The sequence below is a fragment of the Rhipicephalus microplus genome, chromosome X, assembly GCF_043290135.1.
Source record: "Rhipicephalus microplus isolate Deutch F79 chromosome X, USDA_Rmic, whole genome shotgun sequence".
Taxonomy (NCBI): Eukaryota; Metazoa; Arthropoda; class Arachnida; order Ixodida; family Ixodidae; genus Rhipicephalus; species Rhipicephalus microplus.
In genome coordinates this window covers 230,531,571-230,547,979 of record NC_134710.1, presented here as the reverse complement: position 1 = coordinate 230,547,979, position 16,409 = coordinate 230,531,571, and the positions used below count along the sequence as shown (strand labels likewise).

The following is a 16,409-nucleotide window of genomic DNA, read 5'->3' as shown; positions in this document are numbered from 1 at the left end:
GATCGCGACGACGACCACAGTGCCGTCGAAATCAGCTGATTGCGGTGATACTTACACAAGCCGCCAGGAAACAATGCCCCCGCTTGTGATTAAGACAGCAAAGAATGCTGCTGCAGCAGATCTCGCAGCCAGAGAAAGCGTGGCGGCGACTGCGACCGCTGCCTGCAGTACTTCAAGTATGCGCAATCGAGCTGCGAGGATAGACGCGACATTTTTGAAATCGTCTGACCGAGAAGTCATAGAGCGTTGCGCCCAGCAAAAAGCAGTGGAACTTTCTTTGGTCTCGGCAACCGATCGCAAAATGAGTGTTCTCGCGAGTCAGCGCGGCACCGAAAGTTCGTCGGCCCCATTGTACACCATGTTTGACCTCGACATGGTTAACAGTTTACTAAACGAACATTCTGCTTGCAGAGTGTGCCGTGGTCACTTGACCATCGAACGCGACACACGCGAGTACGGCGTAGCCGTTAAGCTGAAGCTTCACTGCAGCAACTGCGAAGAAGTTGGTTTGAAATGGAGCTCGCGACAGGTTAGTGGCAGCAGTAACTGCAACCCGTTCGAAATCCAACGTTTGCACGGTGCATGCAGTTCAGAGCACTGGGAATAGTCAGACAGCTCTGAATGACATCTTTGCCGCTATCGGTGTTTTACATCGAGGCCTTCACACGAAAACATACCAAGGGTACCCGAAAATGAAGCTTCAGCCAGCAGCAACTAGAGCTTGTGCCGAACATTTGACTAAGTGTGCTACAGTGGTAAAGTACCTCTACAAGGACTTCAATTTTGGCAACCCCGGAAATACTGCCATCTCTTTTGATGAATGGCTGGCACACAAGCTGGCACACCTCTCACATTAGAAGAGCCACTATGATAGAAGTTTTGCAGGTTATGTGCTAGACTATGTTGTGCTTTCCAATTTTTGCCTCAGCTGTGAATGTGGTCCAAAACCCGAGAGCCCAGAATACTCTGAATGGAAAGCCAAACATTCATGCCAGAAAAATACCTTATGATACCTCATGCAAGGCTGGCCAAATGAAAGTAGAGGCAGCAATGATTTTATTTCAGCACTCCCTTTCGCTTCATGGCCTCGGATACACCACCGTGCTTTGTGATGGTGACAGCCGGTCGTACAGTGCTGTCAAAGAAGCGAAGGTGTACGGCTTCATAAATGTTGAAAAAGAAGACTGCTCGAACCATGTGCAGAAGATACATTGGGAATATTGGGAATGCGCTTCGGAACCTCGTGCAGAAGCACAAAGGGGACAGCATCAAGCGCATCAGTGGCAAGGGCCGCCTCACGGGTGACCTCATCATAAAATTGACGAGTTATTACAGCTGGGCTTTGAAATCCCATTCTGGGAATGTGGATGAGATGCACAAGGCTGTGTAGGCTACGTATCATCATGTGACATCCACTGACGAGAAACCAAACCAGAGCTTCTGTCCACACGGCTCCGAGTCTTGGCGCAAGCATAATGCAGCCATGACAAGGAATGAGCCCCTCCCAAAAAGCAAGTACAATTTGCCAGAGACTGTGAGCAATGCACTGTGTCCTGTTGATGAACGCTTCTCCGACAAGAAGTTTGTGGGGATCCGAGGCGCGCCCGTGACTTTTTCGCGGGCATTCTGCCACACGGCCACACCCCTTTTGCTTTTTCTGCTCTGGTAACGGCGCGTGGCGATAGACGGCGCCACGTGCGGGCCCGGCACGTGTTACGTGCACACCGATGAGCTGCACTCTCCTCCGTGGTCGGCGCCGGGTAAGCACGTGTTTCCTTCGTCCGCGTCCCCTTTGGGAATCGCCAGACTAAAGCCTGCCTGGGGTGACCTTTGGCACCTCGGCAGGCGTGTTTACTTGAGTGCTAGCTTCGGTAGCGTACACTAAGCCCACAGCGGTGCCTAGTGCTTGAAGTGGTCGTACCACACTGAACCGCACTTGCCGTAGGCCTACGCATATGAGGTTTGCCCTAACACTCGCGACCAGGCCCATTGGCCATCGTGAGAGTGCGCAGCATAGCCGCGAGGGACCTTTTCCCGACCGGCGTGTCAAAGCTCGCCATTGCCAGCTGCGACGTGCTCGCAGTTGCCCCTTATTGTGAACGTCCGCGTTTGCTCCCCGCCTTTGCTCCCCGCGTCCCGGGAGCGGATGTTGTACTGTTGTTCGGGATGCCGCCAAAGGCAATAAAGTGTTGTGTGTTTTGTATTGGAACACTGTCTGTTTGCCGCGCCGCGCTAAACGCCTGATTAGTTGAGCGCGCGCGGAGCAGTGCGCTACGCGCGAGTAGGTGACGGAGTCGCGGCCCTGTGGCTCGCTAAACGTGAACCCGCGGTGATCCGCTACGGTGAGTAGCGGGGTCACCATAAGCTCCTGCAAAGATGCACCAGAGGGAAGGCACAGAATTCGAATGAGGCCTTGCATTCGGTCATTTAGAGCCTCTCACCAAAGGACAAGAACGCGTCATTGTTTGCTGTTGAGACTGCCATGGCAGAAGCTGTTATGTGTTTCAACTCAGGGAACAAGAAATCTAGTTCGCTTATTTTGTGTGAACTGCAGCTAGATCACACATGCACAGGTAACCAGCAGGCGGTTAAGAAAGACTATCACCATGCCGTCGGCTCAGAGAGGAGCCGACGGCACGGCTGCCTGGAACGCCGTTGAAGATGCAAAGTGCTTTCATGCATGAGATTTTCATTTTCACAACTTTCAGTTTTTTTGTGTTTTTCTCAAATGCAGATTTTTACATATTTTGAATTTTGGGATGAGCGCTGTGTCTCCAATACTGATTCGATTTTCTTGATCCCTTTTTTTTGTTTGAATGCTCGGATATTGAAGTGTGCAAGAAAACCTTAATAAAATGTTTAAGGACATTGTAAAATTTTGAAATTTTCTAGAAATCACCAGTGAAAATTGAGAGCTAAGAGACTGCGACATAAAAACTTCGTAACTTCGGGTAAAATTGAGATGCTAGCATGAAATTGCATATTTGAACTATTTGAACATTCAGCAATATACAGGTTCAATTATAGCTCTTTTGATGCATTACTTTTTATGCAAGTCACATCCCAAATTCGAGAAATAAGAATAGTTATAACTTTTTTTGGATTGATGTAAAGAAAATGTAACATAATTCCAATCAGTGTACAAAGCTGAATATTCCTTGAAAAAATCATGTCTTTAGGCCTAATACTAATATATCTCCCTATCGGGTCCCAAGCCCCCCTTAAGGAAGCCTACAAATGGTACATGTCATACCGTCATAGATTGTGTATTTGGATGTTCCTGAAGAATCTCTTGGTATCCCTGAAGATGTGGAGCCAGTCGAGTCTGCAGCTGCAGTATCTCTCCAAGAATAGGTGCCAAGTCTGCTGCAGGAACCCTGCAAATAAGGGATAAGTAGCTTAGTCACAAACGAAGGGTCCTCATGAAGGTAGCTTTAATGCACAAGTTACACGACTTTTAGATTCAGTTTATCCTCTTGTCGCAGTAACTACGGTCGCAGAATGTTTTAAGAAAGTCGTCAAGAGGACACACTGCTCTTATAAAAAAGTTTATTTCTCAATTGATTTTGATGAAACTTGGAGACTTCATGTATGTTTCACGTGCTGATTTCAAATATGCAGTTACTATTCTTCTATAAAGTGCCGTTTTTAAAATACAAACTATTCCATCTTTAACCAACGCCTCCTTAAGCCAGTGCAAACGCAAACTTCTCAACGAGAGCCGTTGATCTTCCTTAGTTCCAAGGAGTGGTGGGTAGGGCTGCTTGCGTCACACATGCATCCGTGTGCTTTGCCCTGGAGATGGAGAGATGCGTGTCCCTCTCCAATGTCATTCATTTGTCAGATTTGTTCCTTCATGCTCGTTCATTGCAGCTCGAAGCAATGCTGCCGCCACCTCTCAGCACTAATGATGCAGTAGTATCACAGTGACATGTCGCCATTGATTGCCCGCATAGAGCCACAAACAGCAACACGCTATCTCAAAATGGCGTATCTCTTACAGAGACAGCATAAAAGCCAATAATGCGAACACAAGGAATGAAGATGCCGCCCCATGGATCTGTATACAATTGAGCAAAGAAATTACTCTATATTATTTTCATTGCGAGGCCCCACATGATGGGTTCTCTCCCCCATGACTGCAAAGCACATGCAAAGGCTAGGCAATGGGCGAGAGCAGGAAAAAGTCAGAGGAGAGGATGGTGAACGACCGGATTGTGCGCATCTGGCTGGCATTGATAAAATAGAGGATGTGCTGGTTTAACATACCCTAAATTTTCTTTGAATAGATTTAGAAAATATATTCTTGTTGTACTGCAATGAACTCCGTTTCCACAACATTCTGATATGTTTACTTTTTAACTCATTTAATTCAGAAAAAAACTTGCTTCCCAAAAGGCACATAAAATATTTGTATTTTAAAAACACTTCATACAAGAAAATAGTTGTATATATGAGATCACCACACATTTATACATAATCTGACAAAATTTGATCAAAATTGATAACAAAATAAAAAAGTAAAGTAGCAAAGGGTAAATAAACAAGTCCCATGTCGCTCTTTAAGGGTGCTTTGGAAAGCCAATTCTCTAAAAACTTGACAGATGTTGATAAAAACTGGCACAAACATTTAGCAGGTTTCCTTCTTGCAATCCTTAGCATTTTGTGCAATGCCTGGAAAGTTTAAAGATATACTAGCAGGGTAAGTGAATATTCACTGCATAGCTGAATGCATTCTGAGCATCATGACAATCCTGCTTTTTTTTTTTTTTTTGCAAAACGACATTCATGCATTGAGACTACTATTTTCAGATTAGGCACACTTCAGGGATGAACGACTAGTCCCATCATAAAATTATGAAAAGTCAAACCAAGAAATAAAGCATGTCAGGACGTATAATGCAGTCACAGAAACATGAAATGAAAAAAAAAAAAAAAAAAACCGAGTCGAGGTAAGCCAAACGGTTTAAGAAAATGGCTGCACCAACTCAGCAGGCCTATGAAAAAATTTTCAGAACAAGACTTCAAAAGTTTAACCCTGCTTCAGCTCATCTAAAATGCACGAGGATCACGATTCTCCATGTCCTTTTTGGGAATTTGATGCTTGCTTTGGTGCGCACTTCTTGATGCTTTTTTTTTTGTATTTCAGTACTGAGAAAACTTTGCTTAAACTTTCACCTAATGTGTACTTCTACAGAACGCCTGAAAATTGCGATTTTTGGTTCGTCTTGTGATATTTGACTTCTTTGATTGGTCTAATAAGGCGATGCACTGAAATAATGAAATAACAATCTTTCTTGAGTTCATCCTCTTATTACCATAATTAATATGCACGCTTCTTGATTACAAATACCATATTTACTTGTGTAATAAGTGCACTCTCATAATGAACAACGCAGCCCCAACTTCCATCGTCAAAATTTGGATTTTTCTTGTCCCTGCGTAATAAATGCACCCCCTACACTCGTCTACTGCAGTACTTGCCCATTCGATATCTTCCATTTCTTTATTGTTATGCCGACCCCCCTTGGCCACGCGCCGTATAGTTTTTCTTTCGATCTGTGCACAACACGAACTCAGCCTTTTTTTAAATATCTATGCGCCAGAGCAGGGTTCACGAATGGTGCGAGTGTACAGACATCACAGTTGACAAGCACACAGATAGCAAAAGTCACGTGCCAACTTCCCACACCAAGCGACGGTCACTTCCTGCAAATACAAAACTTTTAAGTCGAAAAACACAAGTATTTTTCAAAATTACCTATATTTCCTTTTTGCATGTTTTGATAAGATTAGTACTTCTAATGTTCTGAAAAAAATTAAAAAATACATGTTGAGACTTAACTGGAAATGCTTTAAAATTGCATCTAAAGAGCACAAGGTGCCTGTTAAAAGGCCCGAAGGGTGCAGTCTTTGAGCACCTTGCCACCAATAATGCACCACGCTCGCCATTGTCGATCGCACAAGGCGAAAAGTCGAGCCTCACTTTTCAAATAACGATAGTTTTCCTAGCTGATGCGGTGCAATAAATAATAAAAAGAAGCACGCTTTTGCGTGTTTCTTGAGTGCCGCGACTGACTTATCACGTGGTACGAATCGGAGACCGCTATTGGCCACTGCGCACCTGTATATGCTGTGAAGCCTACTTGCGAGGTCGAGCAGCACAGCTGAACTATGCTTTTCTCGTGTATTTCCGTTGCGAATGAAAGACCCATTGCTCGGGCGTGAATGCCGTTGTGGCGGCGCGCTCTGTAGGAATAGGCTACAAGCAGCTGGTCCGATTTGCGGCAGTTGTTGGCTTGCAAAAGCCAATGCATGAAAAGTCATTCACAGTCATCAGCCGGAAAGTTTGATGCGGCAATGGATGACGTCAGCGCCAATCTTGCGAGGTCAAAGGAGCTCGCAGTGCGGGAACTTAGCGGAGACGACATTGCCATTATGTACGACAGTATGTGGCACAAACATTGCCGCAAAATGGCATCTGCACTGTTGTGTTCCTCGACACTGGACTTAGTTTGAATTTTGCAGTCCTGTCGAACTTCTTCCCAACTTGCAGTCAGCACAAGGCTCTGCCAGATAGTGTGGAGGAAGTTTGGCAAGCGTTTCATGGCTCTATCTGCAAGTAAAATGTATGTGAGGAGTCAGCTCGAAAATGCTGAGAGGGACAAACTCATGGTGCCGGCGTATTTTAGTGGCAATGGCCACTACAAGAAGAGTTGTTCTTTTTGGTGTGCAAATTTCATCTCATTTATTGACATCTTTCATAAATAAAAACTCAACTGTAACTTTAAAACTCGTTTTTCTCAAAACACAATTTTGCAAGTTTTTTTCAATGAGCCCCCCCTTTTCCCGGTACTTTTAATGCTCGGATCTGCATGAAATTTTGGCCCAATTATTTTCCAAAGTATGACAAATACAATTATTTAGTATAAATGTCAATATTTTGTTATATAATAAACTATAAGTAAACCTTTACTAGGGTAGGTGAAATATGAACTTTTTCACGTCTTATTTTTCACGCATATTGCATATTTTGTATTCGCTTCATAATAATTTATTTGTATTCTACGCTTTATTTCAAATATTATGAGCTATGAATGGTGAAAACTTACGGAAGTTTAGGGATGAAAAGGGGGGGGGGGGGGGGCAAAAGGGTTAAGGTTTTCACTTTGTCATGCCGCAGACCTAAAAGTATGCCACTTGCAAGAAAACTAATTATATATTTCAAATCAGTATACAGAGTTCTATTAACAGCTGACGTTTCATTGCTCTAGGGTTAATATTTAAAAAAAAAAAAAAAGGTGTCTTCGAGTAGCATCTCTCCTTAAGCCCCAACCACATGCACACAATTTTCGAGCGACAACGACAGGATTTGCTGTCGCTATGGCGGCAGGATTTGCTGTCGCCACAGCTGCCGCGAAGAGAAATTCATTGCCATCGCATCGTATGTTTCTGGAAAACCATAAAGAAATCGCTTGTCCAGAAAACATCGTGACCGTTTCCGCAACACGGTCCCAGACTCTCGTTTCAGTTGCAAGCGAGGCGACTGTCGTATATTGTCGCTAATCTTGTTTGTCTTGATGCATCGGTGGCAGCCTGCTGCAATGTTTGCTTGCTACATTGCCAACGGCGGCGTCCCGCCCACCATGCGAGGTTACCACGAAGTTGGCTAAGTGCGTCGTGGCGTCGCAGTGCACACTTCTGGGCATCCCTCATGATCGCAGCAGATACTACTGTTGCAGTTAAACGATTGCGAGAAAAAATAGCCGGTGTGCACGACCCTCGTGGGAACAGCTTGCAGAAGACAGCTTTTTCAACCACCAAAGAAGAGTGACGTGCATCATATAAGCTGACGTACCTAACTTTTTTTGATTACCACACTTTCATGCTTATACCGAAAATGTTTTCATAAAATTTTCCCCGCATATTAAACATACCACCAACTTTGATTTTTTAAGAAAAAAAAAAGTGTGATCATTATGCGAGTAAATACGGTTATCAATCAATAATTTGTACAGAGAGTTTGTTGCGACAGGAAACGGCTCACCCTATGACAGCCTATGCGTTCTTTCTAAATACCGAACAGTTATGGCCAAGACACTCGTGGCACAAAAATTCTTTTCAGAGCAGTTTATTCAACGAAGCGAGTCTAGCATACCTGCCAAGTTCAAGGATTCTGAATCCGGAAAATTTCCGCAACGAGGAGAAAGGGGGGGGGGGGGTGTGCACTGAATTATTTCCCTCCATTTTATTTTTCAGCACAAAAAAAAAAAAAAAACAAGGACAAACAAACAAAAAAAACACCGTGAAAAACGGGAGGGGGTGTGTGGGGGGGTCTCATTCGCAAGCGCCATTAGTAGCATTGCAGTTTTATAGTGGCTTGGAGTGGCCAAACACATGGGGTAAGGGTCTCCCACCAATGTGAGAGTCTCAAAGGATTAACAAAACTAGCAGAGTCTATTTCCGTCCAAACAATTCGCGTATGTCTTCCTGGGACACGCGTGAACGAACGGGACGGCGCAGCTGACTGCCGCAATAGCGCGAGTCAAAGCTTTGCTCACTACTAGATTCTTTTGACAGGAACGCCAAAAACTCACCTGGCCCTTTTTATTGCAATAAAATTATATGGACTAGAGAGTTTCGGAATTAAGTGCGTCAGATAATGATGAATAAGTGCAGTGATGGAAGTGCCTTTTTACTTTTTGGAGCAGCTATGGGCGTTTGAGGAACAGATGTTAAATTTGTCATACAATAATTGAAGATCTGGGCATTCTCCAAGTATCTTCTAAATATAATATTTCTTATAAAATATATTTAACAGACAACAATCAATGTAAACATCATGCAGCAAACAAAGGCAGGTTGTCAGAAATGTGGTCTGAAGTGACAGGCTGTCTAGCGATTTGATATTTCTTATTTCCCCGACTTTCCCAGGTTTTCCATGATGATAAAAAGCAAATTCCATGAACGCCATGACTGCTTGGAAAACTGTGCACTGGAAACAAACCCTCGAGTGGTAAAAAAAAAAAAAATCAGGCGCTCCATATAAACTAAGTAAACATTTTTTCCAGATGCACTCAATGTTCCGAGCGTGTGTGGTAAATGTGAAAAAATATGTATATCTGGCCAAAATAAAACCACCGAGCCAGGCAGTGAGCAAGGAATCTGATGTTCAGAAGAATGATGAAGCAAAAACACCAGTTAAAAGTAACCACAGATGAAATTTTTAAGGAGCCTGCTATAGTCTGACATTGCAGTCAAAGCTGCTAGGAAACAAATAAGTGGTGCCATCTCATGGCATCCGTGCAAAATGAGGATACGGGAGCCTCGCATCTCCCACGTGTGCTTTGCCCGGTGAATGGGGGGGAAGGGGGGGGGGGGGTAAATGGTTTGCGTGCATGCGCTTATTTTTCGGTAGGGAGAATCCTGCTCCTTCTACTTTGACCGGAATGATTGTGTTTAGTTGCCGGTCGTGCAAAGATCACTTCGCTCAGAGTACAGGTGCCGTTTGCGAAGAATGCGCTTTTCAAACAAGGTGAAGTAACAGCTGGGGCACTTGTTCGCACTCATATGTACCTGTGATTACGTTTCGTGCCCTGTTTTTGTTTAAACAGCACATTAAGTGTCGAGCGGTAAATGTTGTTAGTTTTCTCTAGTCCTGCGTATTTTGTTTTCGTGCGTCATTTTGTGCGTGAGCAGTGCGCTGCACGTTTCTATCTGCTTGCCGTTTTGAGCGTTCTGCTTGCCGTTCTGAGCGTGCCCTTATGCGTGCGCAAACCAGTGACTGCGAGTGTTACAGAGGCAGGAGATCAGCTTTATGTCAACCAGAAAATATTTCCATGGACCGAAAATGTGAAAATACCAGCTTTTTGGTCAGCTGAACCTACTCTTATGTGGATAAAGCTTGACTAGGTAACGACCCCCGATACGTATGCACGCGATTAAGGCATATGTAGAAGTGCATGAACTTCCGGGAGAATAAATTTTCCATTCGATGAAGATGACTACTTTTCCTGTAGTCGTCCTTGGGGTACGCAACCTGATATTTTGCACTCTTGAATATTTGGTTGACGCGTGATTCGAGTAAAGATGTTTTTTTTCTTTCCGACGGAATCTGAAGGTCGGCGTAAGATGCGGGGGTCGGCGTAAAACTGGATCGTATAACCAAGGTTTTTTATACATTGTTTCTATGGGGATTTTGCCGGGACTATACCGTTTCGTCGTAAAATGCAGGTCGTCACGAAAACGAGAGACGTACAATCGAAGTTCCACTGTATATAGCGCACATAACAGCGACTGAAGATGTGTCACAACGTGCAGCATGCGGCGGTGGGACTGTATTGCACTTTCGGCATTCCATAGCGAAACCTCCGCGGCAAGAACAGTGATGATGGTGATGGCACTTTTCACAAATGGCCACCTCGAACTCGCCTGTGACTTCTATACCTGTTCCATAGCCAAGCCAGGCCAAGACTGTCAAACGTCAAATCAAAATGGCGATGCTTGGGCGGGTTCGGCAGACTAGGTTGCAACGCATCATGCAAGAACGTTCTCACAGTTGCGACGTAACAGCAGGGTTCATGATACATTTGATTCTATGAGAACTATGCCAGGACCGATGAAAGACAACGTAACAGTAAAGAAAACGCAGCAGTGAGGATTGTAACATCGGGGTTCCACTGTAATTCTAGATACATTGATGCGGCTTTTGTGGCCCCGAGAACAAGTTGCACGGGTTTTGACATACCAACGTGGTTACTGCCGGTGACAGACGCTCCCAAATCTACATTAGCGCAGTTTGGAGCAATTTTTGGTGATATTATCCAGATGGCGGAGTATATCTGATTTGGCACACTTGGCGCAGGTGTGGATTCGCTGATTAAGAATGGCTGTACCGTTTAAAAACCCATTCGGTCTTCTTCTGTGGGTGACTGTCCTCCAAAGCTAGTGCTCTTTCGGTGGTTGTCTCCCTTTTCCCTGTCATTTTAGATTTCATAGGCAACCATTCTAACGCACTGAGCAGCCATTCATGCTGACTTTTGTGCGAGGCTGCTGTGCATCATTGCACTCCATGTGCGCTCAGGAATAGAATGAACATCACAACACTTTCATGACAAATGGGTGTGTATGGTACGACTCATGGCCCAGCAGTGACGATGTCGGCTTAGATGACGATGTGCTGCAGTGCTGCACGTAACTAGAACTGCTTGGCATCATGCAGCAGCAAATGCTGTGTACCCGCTGACGTGTGTGCACATGGTTCATGCACTCTTTGAAAACTTATGAAAACGCTGGAGCAATGGGAGGTACTTCATGCTAGCTTGGACCCAGGGGTGCAACTAGTGCTTCTGAAATACGTCCGGTTGGTGGCACAAGCCAATGGAGCCTTGGACATGACAGCCCACCCATTAGGCTCTTAAACCCCTCTCCTTTCTCTCAGTAACAATTTTTCTTCCTCGCAGTTGTAGCACAATTAAAGCTTGACTGATTTGGATGTTTTCGAGTTGTTAGTTATACTGAATTACTGCTTATAATGACTTTTGTCGCTGCTCTACTGACTTCATTATGATGAGAGATTGCTGTACTTTTACATTCCCCCCCCCCCCCCCCCCCTTAACATAGCTGATCCCACCCCTATAAACAGTTGTAGTTCAGGAGGATATAAGCATGTTAGAACTAAAATCAGTAGTCTTATTGGTAGAACTAAGCAATTTACAAGCCTTACTTTTTCCTTATTCATGGTTTTGTTCAGTTAGTGGCCTCCTTTATGCTTCTTTTTTATCATGCAAGAGCAATAACATGAACTAATGTCTCAATCAACACGTATCATGCAATACCCTGCTCACCCATGTTCTCTAAGTGGCCTTATACTGATGTTAGGCTGTCCACTGCCCTGCTGTGTAGCACCGGAAGCCGCAGTAGTAGTTGGTGCTGTTGGCTGTGCAGGAGCTGCTCCACTATCAGAAACTGCCGACTGGACAGGCGACTGATGACGTCCTGCAAGTTCATTGTACTTTCTAGTATTAATTGTGGCAGCATAATACAACTGCACTTGCACTTGGTCATCCAACTCCAAAAGATGCAAAAACAATAAAAGCATAAAATATTGAGACCTTGTTAATTTGACCCCTTTAATTGGGATAAACAGTTATTTCAGATGTGCCATCTTGTCACATCAAACAAGTACATAAGCCTAAGCCCCAAAACTCAATAATTCAGACATATTTATTCGTATAGGTTGATTCAGACTATCAATAACTGTAATAATTGTCAGTTACTTTTATAATAATTGTCCGTAACTATATTAACTGTCGGTTACAGTTTGTTAGCATCCCAAAACCACCAATATTCAAACACAGGGAAAACTACTGCACTGATTGTGCAAGCAGGCAGAGCGAGAAATTTGCTAGGAGACTTCATTGTACGTTAAAGCCTGCAACCATATTTCCCATTTTATAACATGCTGGCACAGTTTCGTTCATAACAGCTATATGGCATGCATAAAGCCAAAATAAATACAGGTAACACACTGTGCCTGCGCAAGTAAAGCTGGAAGATTCGTTCTGCTGTTGTGACTTGCCATCAGGGTGTCGTGCACTACCTAGAGTGACATAACTCTCATCTATTCACTCTACTATAAACCATTAGCTTTCCACCCAGTCATGTGAATTAGTAGCTTAAAAACCTGTCACATGCCACAATAACAGTGAGCTTCAACAGAAAACTGCGTGATAGTGGGGCCACAATCTGAAATGGGTACCTTTGTTCATGGCAGCATTTAAAAAAAATTTTTGACATTGTAGAATTGCCCATATATAAAAGCGAGGGCAGCAAGCTGCATTGGTTTATGCGATGCCTCTTCATGGTGCACTTAGCGATGTACCACAAATAAGGGGCCATGTACTTGGAGATTCAGGTGTAGTCCATGTAGTGAAAATTAATTTGGTGTCTCCTACTATATGGGCATAATAATTATATCCTGGCTTTGCCCCACAAAGCCCCAGAAAGTATTATAGTATTTTTTATAAATGTTCCACAAAATTTTTTTCCTGTTCTATAGTTGAACCTGGATATATCTAAATTGATGAATTCCCGGAAGAATTCGTTATGAAGAGGATTTCATTATATGCATGTTTGGCACGAAAATATAAAAAAATAAATGCACAAATTGAACCAAAAGGGAACTGAAAGTAGAGCTAACTGAAAACATTTAGCGGTTAAAAAACTGCATTATTAATGCAATAGAAATTATATGGACACTCTCAGCGGGTTTATGCCATCACTGCCATGGTCCGCAACACATCCAAGTTGATAATACGCTCCTGCGCAATGTAACTATTATGAGTGGGTAAAAGTACGCACGCACTATTGAAGCAGGGATCAAATGAGTCGGCCCATCTCTATAGCCTAGAGGGCGCATACTATAACATCCCCCGCGTGTTAGTACTGCTGTCAAATGCTCAAACAGAAAGAAAACGACCCATCTTGAATGAGCATGGAAAAATGCAGGAAAGGTTAAAGGGGAGGGGGAGGGAGAGTTTCACTTGAGTAGCAACGGCGTGATTTTAAGGGCGTGATTGCAATTACTGGCGTGCATACTATATCGGCAAGCATCAGTGCACTTTCAACGCGAAGAGACTGTCAAAGGAGCCCTTCTCCTTGGAGCGGCCGTATTTCCTTACACCAACAATTTGTAGGAGTTCCGTGATACCGGATCCGAAAGAGTTGGCTGCTGCAGCCTGCAGTACAAGCGCCCTTCATTGTATTCCCCGCACTGTTGTGTTGTTGCCACAGCTATTGGGCTAAGCGTGAAGGCTTCGGTCCCATGATCTTGCAACGTAAGAGGGAAGCGTGTCACAAGTCGACCTCTGAAGATACGTCCTCTGAAGATACGTCCTCTGAAGACCTCTGACGACCTCAGAAGATCTGCATTGTTCACTTATAAACCTTCTTTCACCATTGGAAATGGTTTGTCTTCGATGCACAGCCACACACCCGCACATCCTCATTGGTGTCTGCTATCGGCCACCTAATTCCGACAGTTCATTCACACCTTTATTTCATGAAGGTCTGAACACATTATTAAACAAGTACCCTAATAGCCCTGTCCTGTTGTTCGGCGATTTTAATTTTCCCTCCATTGACTGGTCTGATCCCGCTTATTCACTATCTAACAGCAGCTCGGCAAGCGATTTCCTAAACACATGCATAACATTCGGCTTAACGCAGCTCGTCACTGATCCCACGCGCATCACTGATCACTCGTCCAACGTTTTGGACCTTGTGTTAACAACGCATCCTGATAACTTCACGCCTATCACCCTTTTGCGCGGCTTGAGTGATCATCTAACAGTGCATGCCTCGTTTTATTGCAACCTACTAAAGAAACAAAAAAATCGCAAAACACTTACCCTCTACGATAAAGGAGACTATGTTAGCATAAACCGAGAATTAACAGAATACTTTGACACTTTTTCCGCTAATTTTCCGCTAAAATCTCTCGAGTCGAATTGGTTGCTTTTCAAAGCAGAGATGCATCGTCTTATATGTATTTATATTCCTACCATCACAATAACAGAGAAAATGAATTCCCCATGGTTCAATGTATCCCTCAAACGACTAAATAATAAGAAAAAACGCCTATTTCGAGCTGCCAAACGAGCTAACTGTGCTTCCACATGGCAGAATTATTACGCAGTGGAGAAAGAATATTATAAACTAACCATCGAAACTAAGCACAAGTTCTATTCTAACACCCTACCAGCTATGCTGCAAAATAACCCGAAGCGATTTTGGAAAACAGTTAATCCCTCTCAATGTAGTGAGATTTCACTTAATAATAGCTTTGGCCTTCCTATTCCTGAGATTGAAATTGCTGATTCTCTTAACACAGTATTTAGTTCTGTTTTTACTAATGAGCCACCCGACAGTTTACCCGATCTTCCATTTTCCGCATATCCGCTGATGCAAAACATCACATTCGATTCATGCAGCATAGTCTAAGTCATTGAATCATTGAATAACTTATCATCCACGGCAGTAGATGGCATCAATGCTAAAGTGCTAAAAAATACTAAACATGTGTGTAGCCTGTTTTTGTCGCTCATATTTCAGGAATCACTCGACAGCGGTTCAGTTCCACATGACTGGCAGGTGGGCAAGGTCATCCCGGTCTTCAAGAAAGGAAGCCGAGCATCGCCGAGTAACTACCGTCCGATTTCTATAACAAGTGTCTCTTGTAAAGTAATGGAGCATATCATATACTCGCATACTGCTAACTTCTTAACATCTGTAAATTTCTTTCACCCAAGTCAGCATGGTTTTCGCAAACATTACTCCTGTGACACTCAACTTGCTCTTTTTCTGCATGATCTACACGTAAACCTAGACCATAACATTCCGACTGACACAATATTCTTAGACTTCGAAAAGGCATTCGACAAGGTCCCCCATGGTCGTCTTTTATTGAAATTATCCCGTCTTAAATCCACCCATGTGTTTTAAACTGGATACGAGAACTTTTAACCAACCGTCAGCAATTTGTTTATGCTAACTCACGCTCTTCATCTCTAACACCCGTTCTCTCAGGCGTACCGCAAGGTACCGTACTTGGTCCCCTCCTCTTCTTGATATACATTAATGACCTCCCCTGTAATATTTCTTCTCACATCCGTCTATTCGCAGATGATTGTGTTGTTTACCGCACAATTAATAACCCCTCTGATCATTCCATACTACAATGTGACCTCACCCACATACAAAACTGGTGTAACACTTGGCTCATGTCCTTGAATGTAACTAAAACTGTGTTAATGTCTATTCACCGTCGTCAACATCACATTGTTTATAACTACAGCATCAATAACAACCAGATTTCTACAGTCGATTCATTTAAATATCTTGGTGTGTACATCTCGCGTGACCTAACTTGGACCCGTCATATTAACCACATAATCAATTCTGCTAATCGTACTCTAGGGTATATACGCCGTAACCTTTCGCTCGCTCCTCCTTCTATTAAAAAAGTTGCCTTCGAAACCTTTGTCCGGCCAAAGCTAGAATATACTAACGCGATTTTTGACCCTCACCACAATAACCTCACTTACGCCCTCGAATCTGTCCAGAACCGTGCGGCACGGTTTATACTGTCTAACTATTCATACATATCAAGCATCTCGGCCCTAAAAGCAGAGATTAACTTATCCGATCTGGCTAAGCGCCGCAAAATCGCACGTCTTAACCTTTATCATAAATTCTTCCATTCTTTGCCTTTAGATAACCCATACATCAGAAGAGCCCACCGCATTTTCCGCATCAGTCACTGTAACGCAGTATACCCACCACAAGCCCATACTGTGACCTTTCAGCAATCGTTTTTCTTGCGCACAGCCCAAGACTGGAATGACCTG

General features: G+C 43.7%; 2 protein-coding genes across 5 annotated transcripts in view; one reads left to right on the top strand and one right to left on the bottom strand.

Moving 5' to 3' along the window:
• The window catches only part of LOC119187843 (large proline-rich protein BAG6), a 233,953-nt gene that overhangs the window by 155,629 nt on the left and 61,915 nt on the right, over nt 1–16,409 (bottom strand). For all 4 annotated transcript variants that reach the window (XM_037435931.2, XM_037435932.2, XM_075878767.1 and 1 more), the window contains exons 10-11: nt 11,847–11,997; nt 3,254–3,377 (exon numbers count right to left, since the gene is read on the bottom strand). In XM_037435931.2, coding sequence (XP_037291828.1) covers nt 3,254–3,377; nt 11,847–11,997 — 275 coding nt within the window. The remainder of the gene's footprint in view (nt 1–3,253; nt 3,378–11,846; nt 11,998–16,409) is intronic.
• The window catches only part of LOC142776012 (uncharacterized), a 111,852-nt gene that overhangs the window by 82,145 nt on the left and 13,298 nt on the right, over nt 1–16,409 (top strand). The window lies entirely within an intron of this gene.